The 17,596-nt window shown below is 38.8% G+C and overlaps 1 protein-coding gene across 2 annotated transcripts in view; it reads left to right on the top strand.

Annotated features, from left to right (window-relative positions):
* Nucleotides 1–24: 24 nt before the first annotated feature.
* The window catches only part of PSPH (phosphoserine phosphatase), a 33,656-nt gene continuing 16,084 nt past the window's right edge, over nucleotides 25–17,596 (top strand). Inside the window, exons 1-2 of one of the 2 annotated variants that reach the window (XM_083351380.1) lie at nucleotides 25–137; nucleotides 1,783–1,838. In XM_083351380.1, coding sequence (XP_083207506.1) covers nucleotides 1,783–1,838 — 56 coding nt within the window. In that variant the 5' untranslated portion in view covers nucleotides 25–137. Of the gene's footprint in view, nucleotides 138–1,782; nucleotides 1,839–7,763; nucleotides 7,998–17,596 lie in introns of those variants that run through there. The other variant, XM_083351381.1, reaches the window with a different exon arrangement.

The raw sequence follows: 17,596 nt of genomic DNA, 5'->3' as shown, positions 1-17,596 counted from the left end.
CGCAACGAGGGCTGGGCCTAGACGTCACAGCCTCCTTCATTCTAGAATAGTCCGTATCAAGGCCTAAGCAGTTGGGCTGCTATTGGTCTTCTGAAAGCCCGCCTCTCATTCCTATTGGTCAAATATCTGCGTCGCTCGTAAGTCCACTGGGTTTCCTAACGGCTAGGGTGGCGGTTGGGGGACAGTTGCTATGCAAAATGGTGGCGGGTCTGCATTTTTAAAGTACGTCAGGAATATTTATAAAAAATTAAAACAATACTATAACATCTGATTAGGTTAAATTTTAAAGTACATTTTGCTATCTGCATTGCTTAACAACTGTTTATGTATGCACACATGCACCCACACACATGAAAACACTGTTACATTGCTCCCTTAAATTCAGATTTTGGGATTCTCCCCTGAACTCGTGCTGAACAAAATCAAAAAAATAAATATAGGAGTGTCCTATATTTAAAATAATTCCACTCTTCTTGTGATTTTGAAATCTGGCCATTAATACCGAATTATTTGCAATGTTTTATACTTAAAAAGGTAAAGGTTCCCCTGCACATGCGTGCTAGTTGTTTTCGACTCTAGGGGCCGGTGCTCATCTCCATTTCAAAGCCGAAGAGCCAGCACTTGTCCGAGGATGTCTCCATGGTCATGTGGCCGGCATGACTAGACACCAAAGGCGCATGGAACGCTGTTACTATTTTTCTACTTGCATTTTTACGTGATTTCGAACTGCTAGGTTGGCAGAACCTGGGACGAGTAACAGGCGCTCTGTTATGTGGCACTTGGGATTCGACCCGCCAAACTGCCGACCTTCCGGCAAGCTCAGTGTCCTAACCCACTGAGCCACCGTGTCCCCTGTTTTATACTTAGGTAATATTAATTATGCCATATTCTTCAGAATAAATAGAGGTCAAAGGTCCTAATATTAAGTTTTTGGTTTTTAAAATTTTCTTTTGTTCTAATAAATACATGCTCAAGACCTGGGGCCAAAGGAACAGGCTGGGATGGCAGTCCTAACATCCTTCCAATTGCATGGCAGTATCGCTTGATCAAGCTGCTTAATCTCATGGTGGAGGTGTTGTGGCCTAGACTGCTAATGCTGCGTGATTTAAATTTTCCCTCTTTGAAATCAGAGGCAGCTTAGGGTTTTATGGCTGTCACGACAACCATGGGCCTATCTAGACCTGCCAGGGAGAAGGGACTTACCTTTGCCCCAGATATCTGATGGACATAGCAGGTGTTTCTAATGACATTTTTGCTTTTGACTATCTTTTGGCTATCTTGTTGATCTCTGGGACACAGAGGTGTTAGGGCATTTGATAAGCTTTGTTGTTGTTAGCAGTGAAGTTGTGTCCGACCCATCGCGACCCCATGGACAATGTTCCTCCAGGCCTTCCTGTCCTCTACCATCTTCTGGAGTCCATTTAAGCTCACGCCTACTGCTTCAGTGACTCCATCCATCCACCTCATTCTCTGTCATCCCTTTCTTCTCTTGCCCTCAACCTCTAGGACTGACCATATGACTAAAGACCAGAAGTGTCTTTGGACAATGCTGGCTCCCTCGGCTAAGAAATGGAGATGAGCACTGCCCCCCCCCCCGAGTCAGACACAACTGGACAGGGGAAACCTTTACCTTTGTGTTACATTAATGCAATTACAGCTATTAATTTTCCCCATAGTATTATATATCGTAGTTTACAAAACTTTTAAGAATTTCTTATGTATTGTGAATAATATGTATTGTAATTTTTTGAGAGAGAATCACGCATACTTTCCATTTTACAGATGTTTGCATTGGGCCCTCTTCATAATGTGATGTGCTTTAAGAAAAAAGGAAACAGGTAAACGAAGCCTCCATTCTAGCTTAGTTTCCAAATTTTAAAATTTACTACCTTGTATTGTTTCCATTTGCATACTATGATTTTTACATTCAATTTTTTTTAACAGATTCTTGGGAGAAGTATTCTTTTTGGGTGTTTTTTTTATAAGGTTTGCCAGATAAATGCAAGAACAGCCTGAAGGTTGTCCACTGTTCTCAGTGCTTTTTTTGTAAAAGAAAAGGGTGCCGGAACTCACACACGTCATACAACCTGCCTTGCCTAACCTACAAGGTTCCATCCAAAAAAGGTGCCAGAACTCCGTTCTGAGCGTTCTATGAGAAAAAAAGCCCTGACTGTTCTTATCTCCTCATATAATAGCATGTCTAAAGTATATTCACACATTGTATTGATTTGTTAGTTGGTTGGCATTTCACTCTAAGCTGGAACATCCTTATGAATGGATGTGTTAGAATGAAACTTTTCACAAGATGCAGGGACAATAACATGCTTATAAACCATTGGAAAAGAAGATAATATATTCTTTTCTGGTTTTGAATTCCTAATCTGAAGTCTGTCTGTATCTAGGCTACCATATTTATTTATACATGGTTCTTTTATATTCCTTGAACTATATAGAATCAATCACTAGAGGGCAGTGCATTCATACTTCATTGAAAAACTTGGCTTCCTTTTCTGGCTTGTAGAAAATGTAGATGTTAGTTCTCAAGCGATTCTGAAACTGATTGTCTGTCCTCTACACTATGGCTGAGAGCAATTTCAGAGGTGTAATGGAGAGAATGGTGTTGGTTGGGAATACATTTTAGACACCATTCAGCTTAAACCTGCAGTGCTAATTAAACTGATCTCTTTTTTTAATCCAACAAAGGAAAAGAAAGATATTGGGCTTTGGGAAATCTAATAGTGTACTTCCTATATATCTAAATCCAGGGTATAGCAGAATCTTGGAACAGGGTGAAATCTTTGAACTTGTGATTTCAGCAATTAAGAGTTTTCAGTATGTATGCAGTTCTCTCTTATGCAAAAAGCCCAGTGGATGACCTTGGGCCAGTAGCTCTCTCTCAACCCTAGGAAGAAAGCAGCAAGGGCAAACCACTTCTGAAATCTTGCCAAGAAAACCGTAGAGACTTGTTGCCAGGATTCAAGACTGACTCAAAGGCATACCTATATAGACAACGTTCCTATGCAACTTCCTCCTCAGACCCTTCCACAGAAAGACTTTGCTACAAATTCAAAAGCAGATCTGATTAATAGTGACGATAACTGTGACAATTGAGACAATTCGTTTTTTATTTTGCTTCTTGTAAAGTCAAATTCTACAGAGCTTGTGATCAGGTTGTTTTCTATTAGAAGAACATAAAATATAGAATAATAGGGTTGGAAGAGACCTTGGAGATCCTAGTCCAATCAGCTGCTCAAGTAGGAGACACTATACTGTACCATTCTGGACAAATGGCTGTCCAGTTTCTTCTTGAAAACCTCCAGTGATGGAGCACCCACAACTTCTGGAGGCAAGCTGTTCCACTGATTAATTCTTCTCATTGTCAATAAATTTCTCCTTAGTTCTAGGATGGATCTCTCTTTAATGATCCTTCCACCCATTAGTACTTGTCCTGCCCTCAAGTGCTTGGAGAATAGGTCAACCCTGTCTTCTCTGTGACAACCCCTCAAGTACTGGAAGATACTATCATATCACTCCAGTCTTTCTCTTTGTTAGTTGCCTATATTTAGTTCACCGTATGGCTAGACCTCTTATCTTCGTTGCTCTTCTCTGCACTCTATCTAGAATCTGTTTTATATCTTGGTGACTGGAACTGGATGCAGTATTCCAAATCTGGTCTCATCAGTGCAGTGTAAAGCAGTATTATCACTTCATGTGATCCAGAAATTATCCCTCTTTGGTGCAACCTAAGATTGTATAAGCTTTTCTGGCAGCTCCTGACCACTGCTGGCTCATACCTGAGTGGTGGTCTGCCATGACCCCTAGATCTCTCTCATCTTCTCCCTCTTCTACCACCTGAGTTTCAGCAGTCTGAGCTTATAAAGAATATTCTACTTGTTGATGTCTGGTAGCCTTATGAATTTTTACAACCCACAAATGCCTGTGCAATTAATTTTAGTTCCACCAAAAGAAAGTAAGCATTTTGTTCAGAACTTACTACATCTTCTCAATATCGGTCACCATTCCAGTTCTGAACAGTGTTGACGAAAAATGCTGGGATGCAAAACTGATTAAGTGACATTATGTCAATGCCACAGCTTTCAATGGAATTTTTAATTCAGGAAGAATTATGATTTGTTAATCAGGCAGCTTCATCTTATTACCAACACTTCAAATAATCGAAACAAAAGCATACAACACACATTGGAAAAAGGTACGGAGGGACAATAGCCATTTATTTCATTTGCCTTTGGCTGTGGGATTTTTATTGTTGCTTTAGGAATAGCAACTAATGTTAGCTTGTAATACTTGTTCACTCACTCACTCACTTAATCAATCAATCAATCTATCTATCTATCAGAATGGAGTTGGAAGGGACCTTGGAGGTCTTCTAGTCCAACCCCCTCCTCAAGCAGGAAACCTCTACCATTTCAAACAAGTGACTGTCCAATCTCTTCTTAAAAACCTCTACTGATGAAGCGGCCACAACCTCAGACAGCAAACTGTTCCACCAGTTAATTGTCCTCATTGTTAGGAAGTTTCTCGGTAATTCCAGGATGCTTCTCTCCTTGATTGTTTTCCATCTGTTGTTTCTTTTCTTGCCTTCTGGTGCTTTGGAAAATAAGTTGACCCCCTCTTCTTTGTGGCAGCCCCTCAAATACTGGAATACTGCTGTCATGTCCCCCCTAGTCCTTCTTTTCTCTAGAGTAGCCAAACCCAAATCCTATAACCATTCTTCATATGTTTTCGTTTTTAGGCCTTTAATCATCTTAGTTGCTCTTCTTTGCACTTTTTCCAAAGTCTCAACAGCTTTTTTGTAATGTGGTGATCAAAACTGGATGCAGTATTCCAGATGTGGCCTTACTAAGGCTTTATAAAGCGGTACTAATACTTCACGTGATTTTGATTCTTTGCCTCTGTTCATACAATCAAGGATTGTGTTAGCTTTTTTGGCTGCTGCCGCATACTACTGGCTCATGATTAAGTGATCATCCACTAGGACTCCAAGGTCCCTCTCACAGTTAATGATTTTGAAGCCACTTACTTTTGTTAAGCTCCTACTGGTCAGCCAGAGGGAAAATGCAGATTGGTTCATTATTCTCAGCATTCCAGGAGTGAATAAATTTGGCACGTTTGCTTCAAACTGCTTTTGTGGAATTGAGGAATGGAAATAGTTTTTCAGACATGCCCTTTAGTTTGCCATAGTTATCGCCATACCATGCATTTTTCTAAATGGGGTCTGTTAAAATATATGTATAAGTGTGTAATGTATGTTTAACAGTCCTGACAAGATTCACTGACATATACTGTATGGATAATCCATTAAATATAATTCTTAAACATAGATAATTCATAGATAATGCCCAGATCAGGTTTATCAACTTTCAACTGGTCTATATAACCAAACATTTAAGAGAAGCTTGTGTAGCCCCTACACCATTCTTCCTGCTAGCCAACTGATCAATTGGATGTACAGTGCAGAAGGAAACTGGCAATCTGCTTTGAGCTCCTTCGCCTGGTCCCAGCAACTCTTAACGGTGTGTGAAACCAATGATTTACATCAAAGCCACTGGAATTGAGAAGAAAGTGATATTGCTTCTCCTTTCTTCCAGATAAAACTGATTAAGATGACATATAAATACCTCTCACCATTCACTTCCAGCCTTCCATGTTTGCCATGGTGACAAATTTCTGTTGCCTTCCAAATTTCTAAGTGCTTATGTTCTGGCAAGTCTGCATTTGGACACTTTTATCTATTCATGCCAGTACACTGGTAACAAGCCAAAACATCCCATTTAGTGAGAGCACCCTATTGAGTAAAACCAGCTGTACAATTTAAATATTATTTTATTGCCTTGAAATAGCATTTCAGCACAGGAATATACTAAAATTGCTTATAATTGCAGTCACCACTTAGTATCGTGTGATCAACAGAGGATTGATTAATCTCATTACTGGGTTTATTTCTTTGTCTGGAAAATTCTAGTGAGATCATATATATATTAAAGTTATGCAGTGTAATTTCAGATATATGTTTTACCACAAATGTCCACAAATTCTTACTCTTTTCTTCAAAATAATTAAAGCAGAATTACACTCCTTGAGCAGTGGCCATCCTATGGCTGGATCACAAGCTCACTACAGTACAAACAACATCACAACACATTACAAAAGGGAGGGACTAATGCAATACTGTTTTCATGAAGCACTCCAGGAATACCACTATAAAACCTATTATAATCAAATCGAATGGATAGAGTAATGAACAGTATACCTACTTGATTTTGAAAGGTGTTACACAAGAATGTTTCAACTTTTTGGGAGAGACTGAGGTACACAGGAAAGTTGTGATTTTTTAAATGTTCTCATATATTTGAAAAATTAATGCAGGTAGAACAATACCCATATAGGCTGTGTAATTTATAAGACACAATCTAGTTATTAATTTAACTCATTTTCTGATGTTGCACAAAATACTGAATCATAAATATTAAATTGACAAGGTTCGCACCATATGCTAACATAAAACAAGAACCGATCTCCCCTGCTGAAATGTCAGATACAGAAATTGCTTGAGAGGTGTGACTTTTCCTGTGGTAAAATTGTCTTTGGAAAATTTGGAAAGGCTCAAGAGAGGAGATTTGACTAGAGAAATATTGTATTTTTTTTAAAAAAAAATAAGGTTATTTACAAATCAAAGTTCACTTTTGTTATATTTATTTGATGTACTTTTTTGTCACTTTATTATTTTCCCTTTCCCTTTTATGTTAGTTTGTATTTTAATGCATGATGTTGAAACTTAATAAAGATATTATATAAAAAAGGAAAGGCTCAAAAGATGCATAGATAGAGAATGTGGGTGTGGATGTTGGGTAATATCCTTGCCTTCAAATAAGGGGCTGAGCATTTTTGGTCTCTTTCAGCTCATGGCTCCAAACTTTGCCTTCATACTATATGACAATATAATATACTGTCTCTTAAAATAACTCCTGTTACTACCTAAAGTTGAAATGGGGAGCTATGATTTTAAAACTTATTTTGATTTATTTGGGAACACCTTAGAAGTTTACCCATAATAATTTTCATGGGTAAGAAAGACAAGCTTCTGCAGAACACAGTTTATTTACTAACTGTTGAATTGCAGAGGACTGTGGGGAGGTTTGAAAGTGTATGTTCACTTTCATGTTCATAAAAGCAGTCCAGGAGAGCCCAGCAGGCATAACAGAGGCTCCGTGCTAAGTAACTTTTCTTCACAATACAATCCAGAATGGATAAGGCGCTGGAGTTTCATAACAAGCAAAATTACGTATGCAAACAGAGATCACTAAAAAAAAAAGACTGAAAGAGATGAACTGCTGCAAACAAAATGTGTGCCACGATTTTACATCTGTGGATCCTTTTTGGAGAAACAGTTTACACTTTCCTGCCTGCCTCAAAACTGCACCACATTAGTTGCTCTTTCAGCCCTCAGGCAGATTCTTCCCCTTGTCTTGCTGCAGTCAGTAGCTTTTTGACCCTTCACTTTCCTTCTTCAGGTTGCCTTCCATGCCAGGCCCTCTGGCACAGCTCCCCATCCCTTAATCTGACTCCTACAGACTTGGCAAGTTCAAGGTGACTTGTTCAAATCAAGACAATTTTCCGCCCCCTTCTCCACCCACTTTCTCTCTGCCGGCTTCTCTTTGACCAATCGGGAATCTTGCAGGGCTGGGTTTGAGGGACTCCTCCCCCCCAAAGTGCAAAATTACACGTTTCTTTCCTAAGCCTTTCTGTAAACAACCTGAGCCCTTTGCTTTCATGTAAGCAGGGATTTTTTTTAAAAAGGAGGGCCACTGCTTGCTCAGCAGAATTAAGAGGGCTGTTCAGTAAATGTGGCTGGCTTCCAGTTCATTTGGTGCTTTTGCATCTATGTGACTGAAGGACTTCTCTGATCCTTCTCTCCGCTCCACAGTCAGGAGGTAGCTGGCATTGACGTCCAAAATTGCAAAGGACACCACCATACTGTAAGTTTCTGGGAGTTTAAATTCAGGGAACGTATTTCCATTTCCTTTCTTTTCTTCTTTTTTCCCCTCTGATTTTGCAGCTTCTTCAAACTGACAGCTAACACAGAGAATTAGCTTCCAAACCCTCTGCTGGTTGATACTGTTTTTGCAGTGGTGCTGGATGAAGAGCTGGGCCCTTTTGTAATGTACAATGAATGAATGATGCAATCCCAAAGAGGGAAAACATCAGCATCTCAATCTGGAGCAGAAGATTGTTCTGTCTGCATACTGCATAACATGTGTCATTTTGAGGCTCCTATCCCTCTGGTAAAAGGCTTTTAACAATATAAGACAAACTATATCCAAATCATCAACACTTGTTTCAGGGGAAATCTTATTATGAAGAACTCTGCTGGATTACACTCAAAGTAAAGCAGATCATCTAATCCAGTAGCTTGTTTTTTACAATAGTTAGTCAGATTCTTCAAGGAAACCAAGGCACAAGTTATGAAATTGATATCTTGTTTACGTGCTTAGAAAGATTTGCTATCGAGTATGGAGATTCCATTTTGCTCCCATCAGTAATCACCCCAATAGATATAATAAATCTGACCACTGTTTTGAAGGCATTGTAAGCTTCTATTTTTAAGGTAGTAATCTTTATTTTTAAAAGCAATTTAAGCCCATGCCACATATTCTGATGTTGGAGAAATGTTTTATTTTGCCAGAGGAAAACAATGCAGGATTCTGTGGGGTGAGAAAACATATCTTCATTAACCACAGTATTCAGTGTGGTTATCAGAAAGAAATTGAAACAATGTGCTAATGAAAGGAAATCTTTTGAAAAAGAAAAAGAGAAAGCAAGAAAAGCAGAACTTTTCAAATCCTTTTTGTAAACAGCCTTCAGTTTCTCTGAGCTGCAGTTCTGCGGTCAGTTTTGTACATGGAAATCAGCTGGATTTTGTGGAAAACTGTTTGCAGTGGATGGGTCAAGCAAATTTCTCACAACTACTAGCTTTCTGCAGCATTTCCAGTATAGACACCAGTGTTCTAAGCTGATGAATGGTTCAGCAAGGGTGAGAAAGAAAAAAAACCCCAAAGAGTCTAAGAGTCACAGAAGAGCACAGAATTCACATATATTGTTTACTGAGATCTGCCAAAGGTCTTGTAATTCAGAGGCCCCCGACCTTTTGGGCACCAGGGCCCAGTTGCGTAGAGAAAGGTTTTTCCATGGGCCAGAGAGTGCGTGGCTTTGTGTGCTGCCTGCATCCCACAGATGGGACTTTGCTTGTTTGTGTGGGCCGGTTGCGGGCATGCCGTGGCCCAGTACCGGTCCATGGACCAGGGGTTGGGGACCCCTGTTGTAATTCACTAACTTTATAGAGAGAGTCTGCTTGCTGTTGTTGGGATTTTCTTCCACCAGGCCAAGAAACTGGGTTAGTATTTTTAACATTACTGAACTGTTTATTGTTCCAGGTAACAGATTCCACAGATGATGTTCCCAGTCCCTGATAGAATCATACTGTATTTCCGTATTTTGTCTCTATTTTGTAAAGGTGGAAGAAAGGTGGAAGAGGGAAGCTCATATCTTTAAAAAAATATCATTATTGATATGCTTAATGAGATTAGTGTTGCTGTTTTTTAAATTATTTTCATTACTTTCTTTTTCTTCTTGGTGATTAGAGTGAATTGCTTTGCACAAAACAAAAACAAAACAGATTTTTGAAACTGCCAGTTCAAGTTCCTTGCTTTGAAAAGGATGATTCATCATTGTCAACAATTTTTTTTAATCTTTGAAATCTAGGACTGGCCTGTTTAAGAGAGGCTACCCAGTTATTTTTTCTCAAAGCTAGCACTCTCTCTTTTCTAAAAAGATATTCTGGACTCACCTACTTGACTGTTTTCAGCCAAGGTGGACAAAGAGCAAGCATATCAGTGGTAGGTTGCACATTTTCTCAGGCTATGTTGTTTGATGTCCCTGATGATGCAGCAACGAGGCTTTTGTCTCCCCTTGGCATGCCCCAATTACCTTCTGGGGTCTTGCCAATTGTGTCTCCAGAAAGTAACTGTTAGTAAGGATCAACCCACTGTGTGCTGAACTAGGCAAAGAATGAATGAGACAAAGCTCAAAGCAAGAACCAAGCAAGAAAGATGGCACACTAGCAGGATTGCATATCGCACTAAATGATTATTAGCTTTACTAAAGTTTGTTCACCAAACCATGGCCAGCTTTGTACAAAATTGTGTGTGACTCTGATTGCCGAATCATGTGATATAAGAGGAAGCCACTTCAAATTCTCACATCAGGCATTGATGGATTGTGCAGCAGTCTCTACTGCCTTCTAGTGCTCAACTCTGCCCACAGGCTTTTTTTTTCAGTTCCAAAGGTGGAAAGCCTATACTAATTCCTCTTCACCATGAGAAACTGAGCAAGAGGAAAAAAGATTAATTATGTTAAGAAAACATGAATAGAAGCAATCAAATAATGTGTGTTTTCATTCAAATGGGATTAAATGCAATTGTGGGAGTACAGAACATCTTTCAGTATCTTCTATAGCTATAGCAACTCATTATGTCCATCTTCAGAAGCTGTTTATTTCCAGATATATTGTCTTGGGGATGGACAATAGGACAGGGATTTCCTTCCTTCTTTGCTTCTAGGTTTCTTAGAAGCATCTGGATGGTCACAGTGGAAGCAGAATATGGACTGAATAGATCTTTGTCAGATCCTATAAGGCATCTATCACATTCTTTATGTATGTATTAGTTCACATTGCTAATATAGGCAGTATTTTTCATTACAACCTAAATATAGAAAACCCTAGCCTTTTCTCACATAAACTTACCATTAGCATTTTGACTGCTGGGAAGAAAACACAAGAATATTTAAATTAGAGCAAAGGGATGCATTAAATATCATAATATATCCTAATTTATTCATATAGATTCTTATCCTGTCCTATTGCATTACATCAAAGTGGCACAAACAAAATTAAAAACATTCAAATAAAAATAATAAATCCTCCAAATTAAAACTCTGGTAACAAAAGGAAATTAAAATATTTAATAATATTAAATATCATTATATATTTTTTATTAAAGAAGATATTCATCTTACAAGAGAATCCCACCATCTGAGTATTATTATTGAATTGTCCAATGAAGTGTAAAGCCCCATTGAACTTAATGGGACTTACTTCTGAGTAGGGATTATTTGGCTCTGGCTGTCTAAACCGAAGGTCTGGTGATGCTGCTGTATTTTTTCTCTTGCTGCCTCCATTCTCCAATTTTTTTGATGTGTTGTATTCTTGACCTCGTTTCTGTGTCTGTTAGATTTTCATCCTGTAGACTGCCTTGTCTTATTTCATTCCCAGCAATAGCTGGAATACAGTGAGGTCACTTCACTGGATGGCTGTTCCAAAACTGAAGCCCACTTTTCAGAGAAGAATGGCATTTTCATTGCTTATGAACTAAGCAATGAACTAGAAGCAGTCCTTATGCTTCTAGTGCCAGAATCAAATTATCACTAATCCTTTAAACATGTGACGATGCCATTTTTTATTCTGGTTCTCCTTGAATTTTACTGTACTAACAGCATCTTGGCTATTAGGATACGGTTGAAGGATACGGTTTTTGTACAAAAAATTAAACAAGAGATGAGTCTGTTTTTTTTAGAAAATAGGACGGAAGGGATGCCCCTGCGAATAGTTTGGGATACGGCTAAAGCTTATTTGAGAGGCTTGATAATAAAACAGATGGCAGTTAAACGTAGAAAGGAGGAGGAAAGGAGGAGGGAAATTGTTGAGCAACTTACTAAGGCAAAGAAGGCTCTCCAGGTAAACCCACAGAAAGTGTACGGGAAGGAGCAGGTGGATTTTTGGAGGCATAAACTCAACCTTGTGGACCAAGAGAAAATAGCACGTCAAATTAGGGTGGCGAGGCAGAACTATTTTGAATATGCCAATAAACCAGGGAGATGGCTTAGCTATAGAATAAGGAAAGAGAAGGAAAGTAGAAGAATCGAGCAGTTAGAGGATAAGAGGGGGACACTGATAGGGGATAAAGAAGGGATAGAAAAGATAGCGATTGAGTTTTTTACAGAATTATATCAGGAAGAAAAGGTTCCTGAGGAGAGGATTAAACAATACCTGACAGAGTCAGACCTTCCTAAGTTATTTCCTAATGAGAAAGAGGCCTTAGATCAGGAGATAACAATAGCAGAAATTGAAAAAGCGGTCAGACAACAGAAATGTCAAAAAACCCCAGGCACTGATGGAATTCCTGCAGAATTGTATAAGGTATTAGTGGAAGCGTTGGGAAAACATATGAAAGATCTGTTTAATGAAATTTTGGATGAGGCTATAGTCCCGCAAACTTGGTTGGAGGCAAATATTAGTTTGATTCCTAAGGATGATTTCCCTTTGAAGCATATTAAAAATTATAGGCCAATATCCCTTCTTAATTCAGACTATAAAATATTTGCAACAATAATTGCAGATAGATTAAAAATTTACTTAAACCAATTCATACATACAGACCAGAATGGGTTCCTTCCCACTAGACAAATAAAAGATAATCTCAGAATTATATTAAATGTTCTGGAGTATTATGAAAGCCGACCAGATAAACAATTAGCTTTAATATTTATCGATGCTCTAAAAGCATTTGATAGGGTTAATTGGGATTTCCTGATGTGTCAGGGGCTAAATTCTGTAATATGATTAAAGCAATCTATACTAAGCAGGAAGCGAGATTGTTGATAAATGGGAATTTAACTGACAAATTTGATATCTGTAAGGGCACTAGGCAGGGTTGTCCACTCTCCCCACTCTTATTTATCCTAACCTTAGAACCCCTATTGAGAATAATAAGGAAAGATGAGGAGATTACTGGGCTTCAGATAAGAGACCAAATTTATAAACTGCAGGCGTTTGCAGATGATATGGTCTTCGTTTTGGAAAACCCTCTGGAATCCAGCACGGAATTACTAAAAAGGATTGAGGAATTTGGAAACGTGGCTGGTCTACAAGTAAATAAAGATAAGACAAATATATTGACGAAAAATCTTTCAAATAGAAGTAAACAGATGTTAGAGGACACTAGAGGGTTTAAAATCGTGAAGAAGGTGAAATATTTAGGAATCTGGTTGACAGGAAGATGTTCAAGTATTAGGGAGGATAATTATTCTAAATTACTGATACAAACAAAAATGGACCTGGGAAAATGGGGTAGGATACAGTTGAAATCTTATGTTTTGCCGAAATGGAATTTTCTGTTTCGGACAGCACCAGTTAAACTTTCGCTGAAATTTTTAAAAGAGTTAGAGGGGGTAGTTTCTAGATTCGTATGGCAGGGGAAACGGCCCAGGATTGGGGGAAAAATGATGCAAGAAATTAAGGAAAGAGGGGGCCTTGGCCTACCGAACTGGGAACTTTACTATCAGGCTGCCCTCTTAGTTTGGGGCAAGGAATGGATAAGTTTAAGGAATAATCGATTGTTGAGTTTGGAAGGATTTGATTTGCTGCAGGGATGGCATGCAGCTCTTTGGCGGGAAGGTACTCCTCCAAGCAAACAGTTTACTCGCCACTACATAAGGGATATACTGATTCAGAATTGGGATAAGACAAGTGCTAAGTACTATGCGCAAATTCCGTGTTGGTTATCAACTTTGGAAGCCTTGACCCATCCGACCCTACTCAAGAAGGGAAGGGTTTCAATTGGAGTGGTGGGCCTACCTGCAGATCCAGTCAAGGTATAAGAAGGATAAGGAAGGAAGGGGTATTTATCTGAATCTGCAGGAATTAGATAAGATTCTGCTGGGTCCGGAGAAAGGGATGATATCTAAGTGTTATAAATTGCTGCTAAGAATGGCATTTTCATTGCTTATGAACTAAGCAATGAACTAGAAGCAGTCCTTATGCTTCTAGTGCCAGAATCAAATTATCACTAATCCTTTAAACATGTGACGATGCCATTTTTTATTCTGGTTCTCCTTGAATTTTACTGTACTAATAGCATCTTGGCAAAAAAACAAAAGTACTTTTCCATTTCCTACTGCTGAGACTGTAATCAGTATCCAAATCACTCCACCTTTTCTCTGTTGCCCAATGCTAAAACAGCAATCTATCACACCCTCAAAGTTCCAGCTTGCTGGATAGCTTCTTCAGCAATAACACAGTTGGTTCTTCTGTCCCTAGAGCTGACTTCCAATAGAAATGGATAAAAATGCTAATTAAATCACATGCCTGTTTTTATTACTTTGGCAATAATCCCCTCCATGCTATAATTTATTCATTTATCTAGAGCCAAAAGACGTCCAAAGCTACTTATATAAAGTTATTAATAATTAGACAGCCCATGTCTTCAGGTTCAAAATTTAAAGAACAAAAGATATAAGAAAACAGAGGACTGTTCGCCCACCCACCCCCGGATGGTGATTCATTGCTTTAGCTTCCTTAAATCATATCTGCAAATTTATGTAAAATGCCATGCTAGGAAAAAAAGGATAAATTGAGCATCACCTGGGTAGCCCTGATTGATGTCTAGTTTACCTTTCAAGGATGTTGTTCTAAGTTGCTTGTTTTTTTCAGTTCCATTGAGCAACAAAACTTATGATTTGCTGAATTCCTGAAAAATGGTAATGGCACCAGGATAGAAACCAGGAGGCTGTGAGTTCTAATCCTGGTTTAGGCATGAAAGCTGGCTGGATGACTTTGGACCAGTCACTCTCTCTCAGTCCAACCCACCTCACGAGATTGTTCTTGTAGGAAAATAGGTAGACGAATGAATATATTCACTGCTTGAGTTGCTTATAAAGGAAGGATGACAATCTAATAAATAAATACATTCTGGGTAAGTTTTAGAGTTGGTTGAAGTAGTATTTGGTTGGGATTAGTGGTTATAAACAGATATATAACTTATTTTATTGCACATAAGCCATCTGTACATTATTGAATAATGATCAAACAGACCATAACTTTTCATTTTTTATGAACTCAGCTGTTAGTCATTTTTTGTAACAAAACTCCAAGCTATGTATTATGTTATATAATTGCTTAATTTTTTAAAGACTATCCACTTGAAAGAGCTTTAAACAAAAGCATTGCCCTTTTCTGCTACCCCTGAAGGTTGCCATGAAAGGAAGAGTGACAGAATCTACCATTTAAAATGTATATACACCCTAAAGGCACTCAAACATTAAAGCATGCAGTGTCATCCACATTACCTAGGATTTATATCCCTTCAAGAGTAAGTAGGGTCGAAGCCCATAGCTGCAGTCCTCTTGCACATTTACTTAAGTTTAAGAACTAATCTAAGGATTCCTAACACCACTAATCAAAAATATCCTTTAGCTCTCTTTTGTCTTTCCCTCTTCATCGGTTGCTGTTGTTTGTTTGCTTGACTGATTTATGAGAAAAATGATAGAGCAAATGGCAAAAACCCTGAGAAAATTATGAATGGGAATAGTACATTTGGATCTCATCTATGAACGAGGCAGGACAATTATAATAAAACAGAACAGAACAGAATAACAGTATTGGACATGACCTTTGAGGACTTCTAGTGAAATCTAGTCTAATCCTCTGCTTAAGTAGACCCTATACTGTTTCAGACAAATGGCTGTCCGGTTTCTTTTTAAAGCTTTATCTGAAATCTTTTTCAGAACTTGATGAGACAGAAGAGTTTCTAATTGATGGAAAATTTTCTTTCCCTTTTTTAACTAGTCTGAACTTGTTGCATTGGTTTTATGAGTCTTACATTGTAGTCCCATAAACATTGATACAGAGATGAACCTGAGGGCACTCCAGGTCAATTTGTATATTAGATTACAATTCTGTTATTAGAAACTTTAGCTGAATTTGACTCATTTTACTTATTTATCTTGAAAATGTTTTCAAAAATAATAAACAATATAAATTGACATTTGGAGAACTTAAACCTCTGGAGATCAATTATTTTTTCTTCTCCTTAATCATATCTGATTTAATTGATTTTAATGGTGGCAAAATCTCAGAAGGAGAGAAGCAGGGGTTTTCCCAGATATTAGGTCCAAGACATGTAAGAGCTATTTGCATATCTCCTGTAGGCAAAAAGCCCAAGAACAAAGGGCTGTATTTGCATATATTCTTCCTATGTAATCAGTTCATTTGAAAACAACATCATCTGCATTGGTTTCCAATGGAGTGTACATTTCTAAAATAAGGTTGTTGTTGTTAGTTGCGAAGTCGTGTCCGACCCATCGCGACCCTATGGACAATGTTCCTCCAGGCCTTCCTGTCCTCTACCATCTTCTGGAGTCCATCTAAGCTCACGCCTACTGCTTCAGTGACTCCATCCAGCCACCTCATTCTCTGTCGTCCCCTTCTTCTATTGCCCTCAATCTTTCCCAGCATTAGGCTCTTCTCCAGTGAGTCCTTCCTTCTCATTAGGTGGCCAAAGTATTTGAGTTTTAGCTTCAGGATCTGGCCTTCTAAAGAGCAGTCAGGGTTGATCTCCTCTAGGACTGACCGGTTTGATCGCCTTGCAGTCCAAGGGACTCGCAGGAGTCTTCTCCAGCACCAGAGTTCAAAGGCTTCAATTCTTTGGCACTCAGCCTTTCTTATGGTCCAACTTTCACTGCCATACATTGCAACTGGGAAAACCATAGCCTTGAGTATACGCACTTTTGTTGACAGGGTGATGTCTCTGCTTTTTAGTGTGCTGTCTAGATTTGCCATGGCTTTCCTCCCAAGGAGCAAGCGTCTTTTAATTTCTTGGCTACAGTCCCCATCTGCAGTGATCTTGGAGCCCAGGAAAATAAAATCTGTCACTACCTCCATTTCTTCCCCATCTATTTGCCAGGAATTGAGAGGGCCAGATGCCATGATTTTGGTTTTCTTAATGTTTAGTTTCAACCCAAGTTTTGCACTCTCCTTCTTCACCCGCAACAGGAGGCTCTTTAGTTCTTCTTCACTTTCTGCCATTAGAGTGGTATCATCTGCATATCTTAGGTTGTTGATGTTTCTTCCGGTAATCTTAATTCCAACTTTTGATTCATCTAGCCCTGCCTTTCTCATGATGTGCTCTGCTTATAAGTTAAATAGGCAAGGAGGACTTTGCTTTTAAGGAGGACTTTGCTTTTAGATTTCTTACAAGTCCCAGCCTCTGTGGTACAAGATCTTATCCCTGACTGGGAGATGATACGAAGAGGCCTAATCCAATCCTGGAGGGGAGCCTGCTTGGAAGCCCCATTGCGTGCCGCCATCAGCTCAATCATGTAAGAGAGAATTGATATACAAAAGGAAAGTAGTCCCACGTTTTCCTTCTACTGATGTGGAAAGACACTCTGTATTTCCTACAGCTTGCTTGCTCAGTGTAATTGTATTTTGTCCCTGACAATGTATATGAACTATGGCTTACACCAGGGGTATGCATGCATCATCGGAAACCCGTTTTGGGGACACTGTAGAGGCCAATCAGGATTATGCTGCTTAACTTCAGTCTCAAGCCATCAAATAAATCCCTCAAATTTTCTACCAGTTTCCTGCGGGGAAATAGATGAGTTATGTATCTGCTAGGATTCATACACCTATAAAAAAGGTTAACAACCTCCCAACCAAATAAAGTGCGGAGAAACTAAC

The sequence above is a fragment of the Vipera ursinii genome (genome assembly GCF_947247035.1).
Source record: "Vipera ursinii genome assembly, chromosome: 1".
Lineage (NCBI taxonomy): Eukaryota > Metazoa > Chordata > Lepidosauria > Squamata > Viperidae > Vipera > Vipera ursinii.
This window is presented reverse-complemented; position numbering and strand designations above follow the sequence as displayed.